Source organism: Sus scrofa, chromosome 12 (assembly GCF_054392235.1).
Source record: "Sus scrofa isolate SSC_HxYL_T2T_F1_AM1 chromosome 12, Sscrofa_HxYL_maternal_Yorkshire_Landrace_v2.0, whole genome shotgun sequence".
Lineage (NCBI taxonomy): Eukaryota > Metazoa > Chordata > Mammalia > Artiodactyla > Suidae > Sus > Sus scrofa.
Window position 1 is genome coordinate 20504555 of NC_139394.1, and position 13544 is coordinate 20518098.

General features: G+C 47.1%; 1 protein-coding gene across 15 annotated transcripts in view; it reads left to right on the forward strand.

Moving 5' to 3' along the window:
- Positions 1-13494, forward strand: part of RETREG3 (reticulophagy regulator family member 3) — a 65675-nt gene extending 52181 nt beyond the window's left edge. For 5 of the 15 annotated variants that reach the window (XM_084984398.1, XM_084984403.1, XM_084984401.1 and 2 more), the window contains 8 exons: positions 3718-3824; positions 6164-6194; positions 7126-7252; positions 7882-7966; positions 8737-8874; positions 10068-10150; positions 10777-10909; positions 11315-13494. In XM_084984398.1, the coding sequence (XP_084840524.1) occupies positions 3718-3824; positions 6164-6194; positions 7126-7252; positions 7882-7966; positions 8737-8874; positions 10068-10150; positions 10777-10909; positions 11315-11772 (1162 nt within the window). In that variant the 3' untranslated portion in view covers positions 11773-13494. Of the gene's footprint in view, positions 1-3717; positions 3825-6163; positions 6195-7125; positions 7253-7881; positions 7967-8736; positions 8875-9029; positions 10151-10776; positions 10910-11314 lie in introns of all 15 variants that reach the window. The other 10 variants (XM_084984409.1, XM_084984411.1, XM_084984407.1 and 7 more) reach the window with 4 other exon arrangements.
- Positions 13495-13544: the final 50 nt, after the last annotated feature.

Below are 13544 nucleotides of genomic sequence, written 5' to 3' on the forward strand. Positions count from 1 at the left end.
CTTGAGAGTAAGTTTCATGTTTCATACTTTTCCGTAACTGGGCTACTTAGCGCAAGGCCTTGGCATATAATAGGCAATTAATGAATGTTGAGTTGAAGCATAGGTGAGGGATGTAACAGGCTACTAAAATAGTCCAGCTCTTGGAGAAACAGTATCTCATTGTCATCATCTTTGGAAAACTGACCCTTCTTAGGAGGGCTTACTGTCCTTTCCCTACCCCAGTTTATATTGTGTTGGTGATCATGGTCTGGGAAGTGGAGGTTGCAGACGGTCTGGATTGCCTCCCCAGAGAGCCCTTTCAAGTACTCTGGAGAAAACAGAGTCGCGCCACATCCTGCTGCTGGGACATGGAAGCAGCAGCACTGGGGAACAAGATGCTCTCAAGCCAAGCCCTTGTCCTTGGCCTTGTTAAATTTTCCTTGTTTGTTGGGGTAATGAACTGGCTTTGGAGAGATTAATGGCCTGGAGCAGCTCTAGAGGCTTATTTCTGTTAAACTGCTTTTATTCTTTAATCTCAGTATAATTACAGTGTCCTTTAAGTATCCTTTAACTGATGAGGTGGAAATAATGGAATAGAGTTGTCATTGGTGACTGGATTTCTAAGTTCTTCATTCCTTCCATCCCTCATTCTTTGTATAGTGTTTTTTGTTGTTTTTTTTTTTGCTGTTACCCGCAGCATGTGGAAGTTCCTGGGCCAGGAATTGAACTTGACCCACTGCAGTGACAACACCGGACCCTTAACCCACAGTGCCAAAAGGGAATTCCCTTATATAGTTTTAAAAATTATATAGGAGTTCCTTTGTGGCTCAGTGGGTTAAGGATCTGGCCTTGTCACTGTAGCAGTTTGGGTCATTGTGGGTTTGATTCCTGGCCTAGAAAATTCCACATGCTGCAGGAATAGCCAAAAAAAAAAAAAAAAAAAAAAAAAAAGGAAAAGAAAAAAAATTATTATAATATGGATTCATGTTTATGAAAACAGTACAGATAAGTCCAGGGACCAAAATTTAAGTTCCTTTGCCAATCCCTGCATGCATATACAGATACACACAGGCTCTTTAAGAAATAAAAAAATAAGGATTATACTCTTAGCATCGTCCTGTGAATATGTCAAGTCATTAGGTCATGTGTTGAGAAGAGGTCATTTATAAGCAGCCCTTCGTCATCCTTACCCTTGTTTGATGAGTTGCTATGATGATAGCTAATAACATTTCTACATTGTAAAACCGAATAGGACTTTGTGTTAGACATGTATTAGGTGCCTTGTATTTTCTTGACTTTTTAGCAAGATCATCTGTGATATTTTTTGTAAGTGATTATGTTGTTTCTAATAACCTGCAAATAATAGTGCAAGATTTGTTATTGTTAATATCAAATATAGATGAGGAAACTGAGGTTAAGGTAATTTATTCAGGGTCACACAATGAAGAGTGGCTGTTCAGAGATACAAACTCAAGTCAACCTAACTTTTTTTTTTTTTTTTTTTTGTCTTTTTGCCATTTCTTGGGCTGCTGCCGTGGCATATGGAGGTTCCCAGGCTAGGGGTCTAATCAGAGCTGTAACCGCCAGCCTGTGCCACAGCCACAGCAATGCCAGATCCGAGCCGCGTCTGCAGCCTACACCACAGCTCATGGCAATGCCAGATCCTTAACCCACTGAGCAAGGCCAGGGTTCGAACCTGCAACCTCATGGTTCCTAGTCGGATTTGTTAACTACTGAGCCCTGGCGAGAACTCCAAGTCAACCTAACTTTAAAAGTCATGCCGGAGTTCCCATGGTGGCACAGTGGAAATGAATCTAACTAGCATCTGTGAGGTTGTAGGTTCGATCCCTGGCCTTGCTCAGTGGGTTAACGATCCGGCGTTGCCATGAGCTGTGGTGTAGATTGCAGACGCGGCTCAGATCCCATGTTGCTGTGGCTCTGGCGTAACCTGGGAACCTCCATATGCTGTGGGTGCAGCCCTGAAAAGACAAAAAAAAAAAGCATACAAAATACAAGCCCACATATATTCTTAGAGTCAATTGCTTGATCAAATTGCCATAAAAATTTCTAAATGCTTATTTTCTTTTCTCCTTTTTTTATTTTTTTGTCTTTTTAGGGCTGCACCCATGGCATGTGGAAGTTCACAGGCTAGGTATCGAATCAGAGCTGCAGCTGTAGGCCTGCACCACAGCAATGTGGGATCCGAGCAGTGTCTTCAACCTACACCACAGCTCATGGCAATGCTGAATCCTTGACCCACTGAGCGAGGCCAGGGATCAAACCCATATAAATGCTTACTTTCAATTTCTATACTTACTTCCCCACAGCCTGGTAAAATCACTGGTCTGCAGACCCTTTATAGGGCAATGCCCTAGAGGCTATTTTTTTCTTTTTAGGGCCACACCTGTGGCATATGGAAGTTCCCAGGCTAGGGGCTGAATCAGAGCTGCAGATGCTGGCCTATGCCACAGCCACAGCAACACCAGATTCCAGCCGCCACTGCGACCTATACCACAGCTCACGGCGACACAGGATCCTTAACGCGTTGAGCAAGGCGAGGGATCCAACCTGCATCCTCATGGATACTAGTCGGCTTCTTACCCTGCTGAGCCACAATGGGAACTCCGATAGGGACTCTTTCAAAACATAACTGCTGTAACATCATCATACCCCCAAATTAATAATACTGTCCGAATATCTTCAGATGTACTGTCTTTCATATTTCCCAGGTTTTTTTTGTCAATATATCTTTTTTCTTTTTTTTTATTACTCAGTGAATTTATCACACCTGTAGTTGTACAATGAGTAAATATCTCTTTATGGTTGATTCCTTCAAATAAGAACTAGCTTTTCCTTGATTCTGTTAATGTAATACATTACAATTACTGATTTTGTATGTTGAACTACTTTTGATGCCCGGAATAAATCCCAGGAATAGGTCCTGGTGTATAATCCTTTTAATATGTTGCTGAATTTATCTGCTTTTTTTGGCCACACCTGTGGCATATGGAAGTTCCTAGGCCAGGGATCAAACCCACATCACAGCAGTGACAACTCTAGATCCTTAACCCACTAGGCCACCAAGAACTCCTGAATTCTTTTTGATGATATTTAATTGAGGATTTTTGCATCTATATGCATAATGCTTATTGGCCTATAGTTTTAAGTGTTTTTGTCTGGCTTTGGTATCAGAGTAATGCCTTCATTAAATGAACCAAGATGCATCTGTCTTCAATTTTTTGGAAGCGTTTATGAAGGGTTGGTGTTAATTCTGAAGAACTGGCTTTTAGATGTAGCCTCAGTGCTCACTTTCTATGTGACCTTGACAAGTCATTTTACTCTTTTGAGCCTTGGTTCCTTCATCTGTAAAAGGGTATCTAATTGAATTAGATGCTCTTTAATGCATCTCTGTCAAGTTTGTTGCCCTACACCAGGGTCTGTTTGGTAGAAAGATGTTTGCTTTCATCATATCAACTTGTGTTCAAGAATGAACTTCTTGAAATTAATAGAATCAAAGACTTGAAAGTTGAAAGGCATTATTTGCTTTAGTCCTCTGCCTTTATAGAAGCAAATTACTATCTCTACACCATAAGTAAAATAGCTGAAGTCCAGAAAGTTTGATTTTCCCAAGGTATGTAGCTAGCACTTAAGTCTGTTCACCACAGAACCATTAGTGCATGTGTGGTCTTTTCTGAAATTAGCTTAATTGGATAATGATCTGTTTTGCTTTCTCTTTAGGTTCTTTGCATTGACATCCCTTCGTCTTGTGTTTTTACTTGCATTCAGCTCCATGATCATTGTGTGTATAGATCAGTGGAAGAACAAAATCTGGCCTGAAATAAAAGGTGAGTTTGGGAGCTTTTAGAGCAATCTGAACTGAAAATGGCCTTTCTATAATTTTTACCTTTAGTTTTAGGGGTTTGTGGGAGAGCACACGAAAGTGGGAGTATCTTTTGAAGTCTGAATTATTTGCTTTAGCAGACACTTGATGGGCTAGTGCCCCATCTGTAGTTCCTTAGAGCTGAATTCCGCCGTTCCCATTGTTATTAAGCTCAGGAAATCTATGTCTACCACTTGAGATATTCCTGTGCTCATAATTGGCCTGCAGAATAAGTAGTCCTCAAGTTGTTAAAAAATAATTCTCCTCCCTGGATACTACATCATTACCAAGGTGGCATCAGTTTGCCTCTTAGGAATTTCTTTAAAGTTATTTATTTGCTGGAGTTCCTGTTGTGGCCTAGTGGGTTAAAAACCCGACATAGTGTCCATAAGGGTATGGGTTCGATCCCCGGCCTCACTCAGTGGGTTAAGCATCCAGCGTTGCTGCAAGCTGTAACATGTGTTGCAGAATGCAGCTGGAATCCGGTTTGCTGTGGCTGTGACCTACAGCTCCTAGCCTGGGAACTTCCATATGTCGCAGGTGCGGCCATTAAAAGAAAAATATATAAAATAAAGTTGTCTATTTGCAAAGCACTAAGTTAGGCATTATGACTTATATAAAGTATTCTTAAGATATGTTCCTTTTCTCAAAGATGAAACATACATAAACATAAGAAAAATGATAGGAGTTCCCATTGTGGCTCAGTGGTAACGAACCCGACTAGTATCCATAAAGATGCGGGTTTGATCCCTGGCCTCGCTCAGGATCTGGTGTTGCCATGAGCTGTGGTGTAAGTCACAGACGCAACTCAGATCCTTCACTGCTGTGGCTGTGGTGTAGGCTGGCAGCTCTAGTTCCCATTTGACCCCTAGCCTGGGAACTTCCATATGCCGCAGGTGCAGCCCTAGGAAGAAAGAAAAGTTATAGAACAGCCTCAGAGATGTCACAGTGCAGTATGTAATCAGTATGTTTGTCATGAATTTTGGCCCTTGCGCTAGCCTTGAACGAAGCCAAAGATCTGCACAAGGAGAGAGATGTGTGTTTCTAGAGCAGTCAGAGGCTTGATTAGTCCGAGGAACCAGAAGCTGCAAAGGATCTCCTGAGGGCAAGGAACTGATCATTTTCATGGGAGGGGAGAGTCATTAAAGGTAGTGCTAAGAAATCAAAGTTTGTTGGGATCAGATTTATAAGGCCTTAAAGTTAGGCTTAGAAGTTTAGACTTTGTCCTTTAGGTGGTCATTGAGGATTCTTTTATTGGAGCTGTATGCTGAGGTGATATGAAAGATTAATCTGATAGCATTTTACCTGACCACATGGAAGGAGAAAAAGAGGGCAGAAGACTCTGGATGTAACTGTGTGGGAATTAGTTCAAGAGGTGTCAGTGTAAACAAATGATGGATGCCTTGGAGAGCTGTGAAGAAGGAAGACACATCAAGACAGATAAATAGGAGGTTAGAGAAGTAAGGACTGATAGATTTGGGATTTCAAAGCGAGGAGGGTAGGAATGGCATTAACAAGTTAGCAGATGTAGGCAGCATCAGGCAGGGCAGTTGGTTTGGGTGGGGAGTGAGACTCACGAAAATTGATGTAGGTTGGACATGTTGAAGGGTTGGCAGAATATTCAAACCAGAATATACAGCTTTTAAATACACTCCTATCCTATTCTGCAAAGACTTCAGGGAATTGCGTAGTTCATATCCACCTGTGTTATTGTTGGCGAATGTTAAAAGACTGTGTACATCATGGATGGTAGTTAACGGGTCTCTTTCTTAAAAAGAATGAGCAGGAATTTCCCTTGTGCAGTAGGTTAAGGATCCGGCGTTGTCACTGCAGCAGCTGTGGTACCGATTTGATCCCTGACCCAGGAATCTCCATGTGCCTCGGGCTCAATGCCCCCCCCCCCCCCGAAAAAAAAGAGTAGGCAGATTTCTAGAGTTGAAGTGATTGTAACCTGGTAACCTGGCGCACATTGATGCATATGAGCAACCCAGATACGCTTGGGGGGCGGGTCTGGACCATTTCTGGCGTCCACCTTAGCTCTCAACTGTAGTAATTAGAAGGGGCCCCGATGTTCTGTTTGGATCCTGACCCTAGCTTGCCAGAGAAATGAGCAGGCATCAGCCTCATTCCCTTGTCTGCAGCTCCCTAACTCTGGCAGCGTAACATGATGTTTCCTTTTTATCAGCTATTACTGTTTTCTTTTCCCCAAATCTATTAAAACTTGAGCTATCAGACCAACAGCCTAACATTTTCGTGTTTAGTTTTCCCTACCAACTAATGCTGGTGTTTGTTTTAATATTGTAGTGCCACGACCCGACGCATTAGACAATGAGAGGTATGGAACACTAATTAAATGCCTTTTTGTTGCTCTGGTTGATTCCTTTGTCGTTATATTCTGGTTACAGGTTGTTAACTCCATGTTCTGGGCACAAACTATAAGTTGAGAACCTAGTGTGTTGCAAATAATCATTTTAACAAATCCTAAAGTTCAGGCAGCAATATGTTGAGATGGCTAGTGTCCTCTGACATTTACAAGAGATGTTTCTGAAGAAGCAGCATTACAGTGCCCCATAACCTGACATGCCAAGGAATTAGCTGCATTATTCAGCCCTGGTGTGAAAACTTAGAGGCAACTTACTTCACTTGTCTCCTGGCTTTTATACAAGGTCATTTAGTGTTTTCTGTGACCTCTGGCTCTTTAAAGTTCCTGGTCAGAAAACACATTGGTCCCTGGCATCAGCAAGCCAAAGATTCCTGTTGTGGCTTACAGCTCCTGCTTTCATTTCTTAGTTCATGCATCTCATATGTTTGATCCAAGGAATTTCCTTTGCTCTGGTTTATTTTGGTTTTGCTTTATTTGTTTTTCTCTGAGGGGCACATCCATGCTCACCTCCAGCCCCCACCCCCGTGCAGACTATGCTCTACTTTTTTTCCCTGGATTGCAATCAGTGGGAATTGCAATGGTCTGAGCACAGGAAAGATGTTTCTAAGCACAAAGGGCCTTGGAGCTTTTGGCAGGTGAATACATGTGGATTGGCCGCTTGCTTAGAGGGTGGAGTTGTCAGAACAAGTTTGCCCTCCTAGTCCTTAAATTCATGTTTCAACCTGGTGAGCCAAGAAGAAAGTCATGCTTCACTTCCAGAGCACCCAGCATTAGCCACTCCCCAGCCCCTGCTGAACCCCGGAAGCATTGGCTGCCTTCACAGCAGGATGGGGGGGAGCCCTCAACCCCTTCCTTTCACAGCTCCCCCTTCTCTCTCCCGTAGCTGGGGCTTTGTGCACCCTCGGTTGCTCAGCGTGCCCGAGCTCTGCCACCATGTAGCTGAAGTCTGGGTTAGTGGGACCATTTTCATAAGGAATCTTTTGCTTTTCAAAAAGCAAAACCCAGGCAAGGTAAGACTCTTCCCTTTTTCACTCTCATTTCTGGCTTCTGAGTTCAGTTCATGCTAAACTGAAACAGTTCTTTTACTGCCTATCCTCATTCAAGAAAGAAAAGGTGTTTGTAGAGACAAAGGGACGTTGTAGGAAGGGGCTTCTGACCAGCCACTGGGACTAAGGCAAGAGCTTGATAACTCCTTCTTTGGATGCTTGCCACATAGATAAGGCCATCTTCCTGCCCCAAGATGGGAAAGAAAGCTTGCTTGTGTGCATTCTGTGTCATATTAAACATGTGGTAGCTGGTTGGGGTTTTTATTTTATTTGTCTTAAAAAGCCCACCACTAACACTTGTTTTCGGAGAGAATTTTTGGCTAAGTCCTATTCAAACCAATTTCCTAGCATGAAAGGTGCAGCCCTGTGCGGTGAGCCATGGGAGAGGAGTTTGAATAGAAGTGGACATCCTCCCTTTCCTCCCCACCGGAGTCACCGCTGGATGCGGCAGGGGTTAGGTGCATGTCATTCTGACATGTCCACACTTAGAGATTCATAAAGAGTCATTTCGTTCACATCTCCACCGCGCCCAACCCCCCGCCCCAGTCCCCTCCCACATAGCAGGACTTAATTCTGTTTCCTAACTCCCCCAGTTCTGCTTGCTGAGCTGTGGGATACTGACCTTTTTGGCTGTCTTGGGCCGCTACATCCCTGGGCTCCTGCTCTCCTACTTCATTCGTAAGTATGGCGTCTCCCTCCCCCACAAGCTTACCCTACTCATAGCTTTTCCAGCCACAGCTAACTCTGGGTCTTGGGAGAGGACTTTGATTTGATATTTTGGTTCTCTAGGAAATGACTTTTTTATATTTTCATGTCCTCTTGAGTGTCATGAAAATATCTTCTCACCTGTGTCAGGCTTCCCACATATGAAGTCCTTTTCTTACCAGGTCAGCTGTAGAAACTGATGAGGGTCCACCAACATAGATTGTATTACCAACTGTAAAGGACTGTCCCTCTTTCAGGGGAGGATTTGTAGAGTCCGTGTGTTGTATCACAGCAGAACCTAAGTCTTAGGTCCTGTCTACCTGGGAGCACTTTTTCCCCGCTGGGCCCAGTTCTATAAATTTAGTTACTTCATATTGGCAAGAACGCTGTCTGCTTGAGACTGGAAGAACTGAGTGGTGACAGCCACGGCCATTATAGCTCAGAAGCTCACGTGATTTGTTGTGTAGTTGCCTTGTTTGTGGCTCAGCGACACCCACACGCAAGTGACGGCACTGCCTGGTTCTGCCCTGGATGTCGCAGCTGCACACTCGGCTGTGCACAGCGCGGCAGGTGACTGCAGAAGTCTCTGCCCTCCAGACCTTCACGTCAGTAAAGATGACCAGCAGGACCCAGCAGAACCGTTCCACACGAAGTGTCCAAGCCCGAAGGACAGAAAGCAGAAGCACAGCTGGGACTGTTCCGTACAGCGCCGTCTCCATTTTGCCGCTCTTTCTCCCTTTCAGTTGTCGCTGCCATGATGTGGCCCCTTGCTGTGTACCACCGACTGTGGGATCGAGCATATGTACGGTTGAAGCCAGCCCTGCAGCGACTGGACTTCAGTGTCCGTGGCTACATGATGTCCAAGCAGAGAGAGAGACAATGTAAGTGTCAAGGGGACGCTTCCTTCCGCTTGGGCAGTTTGGGGACGAGGAGGAGAAGCCTGGAGGTCTGACCTGGTCGGTAGGTCTCCGAACAGGAGCGATGTGGGGGTGGTTGGTGTGGCGGCGGCAGGTGAAAGTGGTATGTTCTCTTGCAGGAACATCTATGCCGGGGTACCAGTTTCTCCCACTTGGAATTCTAGGTACTCCCATTTTAAACAAATGCGAAAAAAGTTCTCCCACATCAAACAGAAGACAATGAGGGTATTCCCAGTGTTAGCTGCTTTTTCTGAAGCACTTCCAGTGCGCCTAGGCACCGTGCTGGCTGCTCTGCAGATGTTGTCTTATTTAGCCTTCATGACCACCTTGAGAAGAGGGGGTATTATCTCTTTCTAGTTGAGGAAACTGAAGCTCACAGTTAGTAGAGAGCAGAGCAGGTCTTTTAAACTCCTGAACTGGGCCTCTTTTCACTTCTGAAAGCTGCCTTCCAAAGGTGATCTGAAACTGGCCTCAGAAGCCTGAAGCTTACGAGCCCAAGATGCTCTAACACAGGAGTGACAGTTGTGCGAACTTTTCCCTCTCTTCTGTGGTGTGGTCAAGTTGGCTTTTCCTTAAGCCCTGGCCCTCGAAGAGCCTTGTGTGCGAGTTCTCTGGTGGCACATCAGGTTAAGGATCTGGTAGTGTCACTGCTGTGGCTCGGGTCTGCTCTCTGGCCCAGGAACTTCTGCATGCCCCAAGCATAGCCAAAAAGAAACAAAACAAAACAAAACAAAACAACAGAACAAAGAGCCTTGTATGTGGGCAGCAAGGCCCAGCTCCCACAGTGCAGCCAGGTGAATAGTATCAGTCCTCAAAAGCCTGTTCAACCCAGGCGGGCCGTCTCCCTTTTTCCTCTCTATGCTGGTGTCTGCTTTACACGCCGACATCTGGTCTCCCAGCTGATCCTGAGAGTTGCTGACAAGTCTGGTAGTTGATCATCGACCAGAACAAAATGGGAGGGATGTTGAGAGAGAGATCTTTCTCTCCTATGTTATCAGCTTAGCTCGTCTCGTGGGCTCAGCCGCTCCGCCCTCAGGCCGTGCTGTGGAGGCTTAGGGGGTGTCTTCTCTGGTGCTCTGATTTTACGCCTTTGACATCCAAAGGGGGTGGGGGCTGCCCCGCGGGGGAAGGCGCTAAGGCCTGCTGCTCTTTCACAGCGCGCCGCAGAGCCCTGCACCCAGAACGTGCCGTGGACAACCACAGTGACAGCGAAGAGGAGCTTGCTGCCTTCTGTCCTCAGGTATCCTGGGCCTGGGAGCTGCCACACTGGCCAGGTTTTTTTTGTTTTTGTTTTAGCTCCTTTTTAACCATCAGGCGTTCAAGTTTAGGTAGTTAATCAGATTTTTAAGCTCATTGTGGGCACTTACTTCAAGGACCCAGCTTCTTTGCCCCCAAGAGCAAGCTAGTATTGTATCTTATAGTGAAACTTTGTACGTAGATCTCAGTTTGAGCCTGCTGACCCGCACGCCCTCTTCCATGTCTCCTTTTAACCCCCACCATCATGGCAGAGCTTCTGGAACTGGTGTGATCATCTTTTAAACAGCCCGGCCCACCCACCTTAGGTCAGGGAGTGTGTGTATCCTCCCGGCCACCTGTGAAAAGTATTCTCTGGATCAGTTATTTCCTTCAGAGTAAGTTGGCACCCAAGACTGTGTCCCCTCCTGTGTACAAGGCTGATGAGCAAAGCTGTCTTCCCCGGGAGAACAGCCTAAAAGGGGTCAAGATGTTGACTGAAGTCCCCACCATGCCTGGCTACACTGCTGGCCTCAGGGCCAGCCCGTGGGTAAAGCTGTAACTGGGGAGCTGCGCCGCTTCCTTCCTTCTGGCACCCTCTCTTCAGGCTTATTGGTCTTTTCTTTTCCTAAGCTGGATGATTCTACTGTTGCCAGGGAATTGGCCATCACAGACTCTGAGCACTCGGATGCCGAGGTCTCCTGTACAGACAATGGCACATTCAATCTTTCACGGGGCCAAACACCTCTAACAGAAGGCTCTGAAGGTGAGAGGAGCTTTGGACCTGAGTGCTACTGGCTCTGACTGTTGCCCCTCAGCGTCTCAGGCTGCGGGGTTACCGTACCCTCCTCGAGTGTTTTCTGAGCTGTGGATCAGGTGGCAGAGCAGCTTTAGGGGTGTGGCTCCAGCCAGGATGACACTGCTGCTCTCCTAGAAATCCTCAGTCCCTTAGTGGCCTCAGGTTCTAGGCTCCTGGGGGACATAGCAGAGGGACAAAGGGGGAGTCGTCTGCCAGTAGCGATCACAACAGTCTGTGAGCAGAGGGGGAACGCTGACCAGTGCCGGAAACCGAGGGGGGGAGTCTGGTTACTTGGGGCTGATTTTGTGCAGCTGGGGCACGGGAGGGCCCGGCAGGTGGCCGTTCCTCTCCGACGGTCCTCTCTTCTCCCAGACCTAGATGGTCACAGTGATCCAGAGGAATCCTTCGCCCGAGACCTTCCAGACTTCCCTTCCATTAATGTGGATCCTGCTGGCCTGGATGATGAGGACGATACCAGCATCGGGATGCCCAGCTTGCTGTACCGCTCCCCGCCAGGGGCCGAGGCGCCTCAGGGCCCCCCTGCCAGCCGGGATGAGGCCGCGCTGCCAGAGCTCCTGCTTGGTGCCCTGCCCACGGGATCCAGCCTCACCAGCAACCTTGCTAGCCTGGTCTCCCAGGGCATGATCCAGCTGGCCTTGTCAGGGGCCTCCCAGCCAGGCCCTGCTGGCCTACCTCCCCGGAGAGCTGCAAGAGGCTTCCTCCGAGCCCCCAGTTCAGACCTGGACACTGATGCTGAGGGGGATGACTTTGAACTTCTGGACCAGTCGGAGCTGAATCAGCTGGACCCTGCCAGTTCCAGGAGCCACTGAGGCAGAGATTCCCTTTGGGGGGTCACTGTGGTTTAGGTTTTTTTCTCCCCATTCCACTTAAGGTGAAGGGGCAAGGGAGGAACCCAGGTCCCAGCCCCCGAATTAGATCTGTATGCTCAGCGGCCTGGCTGATGCTCAGAGGCCTGCTGAGAGGACACTCACTCCCCTGCTACTGGCTGGACACTTATTTCTGAGCTCAAGTCACTGCAGTGAGAGTGTGCTCCCCCAAGGGACACTGCTCTCCATCAGGACGGTGGTACTTTTTGGGGAACATAGTTGTCAGGGGTATTGGTTCCCTTTTGAGGGGATGCTGCTGTGTGCTTCTAGGTATGGGTGCTCAGAGGCCCTCAGTGACAGATCCCTTCCCTTCCTTCCTCCCTTTATCGTCCCCCTGGAGCTCCAAGTCAGGCAGCTAGGAGAGTTAGATTGTCATCCTCCTCTTTTGCTAAGCCATGATTTGATTTGTCTTTTTCTAAGCAAGCTTGTCCTTTGGTTCTGCAGAGCAGGCCTGCTCCCTCTGCCCCAGCCTATCCTCATTTCTTGAGGCCCAATCCTCAATGCTCCAAAATATTGCTTGTGAAATTTAAGAATGTGAACGCGAGGTGGCAGTGGGCCTCTTCTACATTACTTTGGGCCATGGGGTCAGCTGACCGGGAGGGTGAGCCCTTCTGTATCTCATGGTCTCACTGAATCTTTTGGAGCTGCCTGGTTATCTCTGGTGCTGCTAACCCCTGGCTCCACTTGCCAATTCGCCTGAGCAATGAGCAAAGCAATACCATATCTTACCCATTTCCACGTTCCTCTTCCTTCCCCTGCTCCTCCTTTGGAGAAGCAATAATTCCATGGGCGATGTCAGAGTAGCACTTTACAAATGGCTCAGTGGCATTCATCCCAGAAGCCACCAGCTCTACTTGCACCAGCTATTCTTACTCTCTGTTCAGCAATTTTAATACTTTTATTTTCGACTGCTTCCCAGTTTGGCAGGGCCTCTCTTAAGGATGAGCCCAGTTAGCAAGAATGTGACTGTAAGCAAGCAGAGAGCCCTGTAAGGGTTATCTGCTCTACGGCTACTGCCCCCAGTAAAATCATGTGAGACAAAAACGAAAACTGGTAATTAGTTCTGAACCTGTGCCTCCCCAAACAAAACTCAAGCCACTCTTCTGCCCTCTTCCCCTCTGCATTAACCCTTTGCTGATCCTCAGGGACCACTCCCCCAACACCCCCATACCTGGGTGAGGGATGTTGGACAGAGCCCATTTCCATGTGCTGCAGCTGGGAGTGCACTAACATGTTTGCTCTTGGTTGATGGACAAGTTAGAGGCCAGGGAGTGAAAATAGTCAACAGTGAGAAGGGAGAAGAGCTAGGTATCTGATTCATAGTCCCTTCCCTTTGTGTGAAGGTTAGGTAGCAGCCTCTCCCCACTTTAGGGTTCTCACTTTGGACACCTTCTCTCTTCTAAGAGCCCAGATGTCTTACAGGTGAGCTCTGACGTGGAGGTGTGGGAAAGGAGTGGGATTTTGTGTGTTTGCATGAGTGTGTGTAGCTTCAGGCCTTGGCAGTTGGTAAGAGGGAGGGGAAGGAAGGAGAGCACAATCTTTGGAAGGTGTTTCTTGTACCTGCGGATCCTGCTCTGAATCTCCTTAATCCTCCACTGTGAATTGGGATGGGGATGAGGGTGGGAGGGGTGCTGGGGAATAAATCTTGTATGAGAACATCTTTAAGAGACTGATGTTGAATGGTTTCTTATCCTTGATAGGCCTTCTTTTGTTAA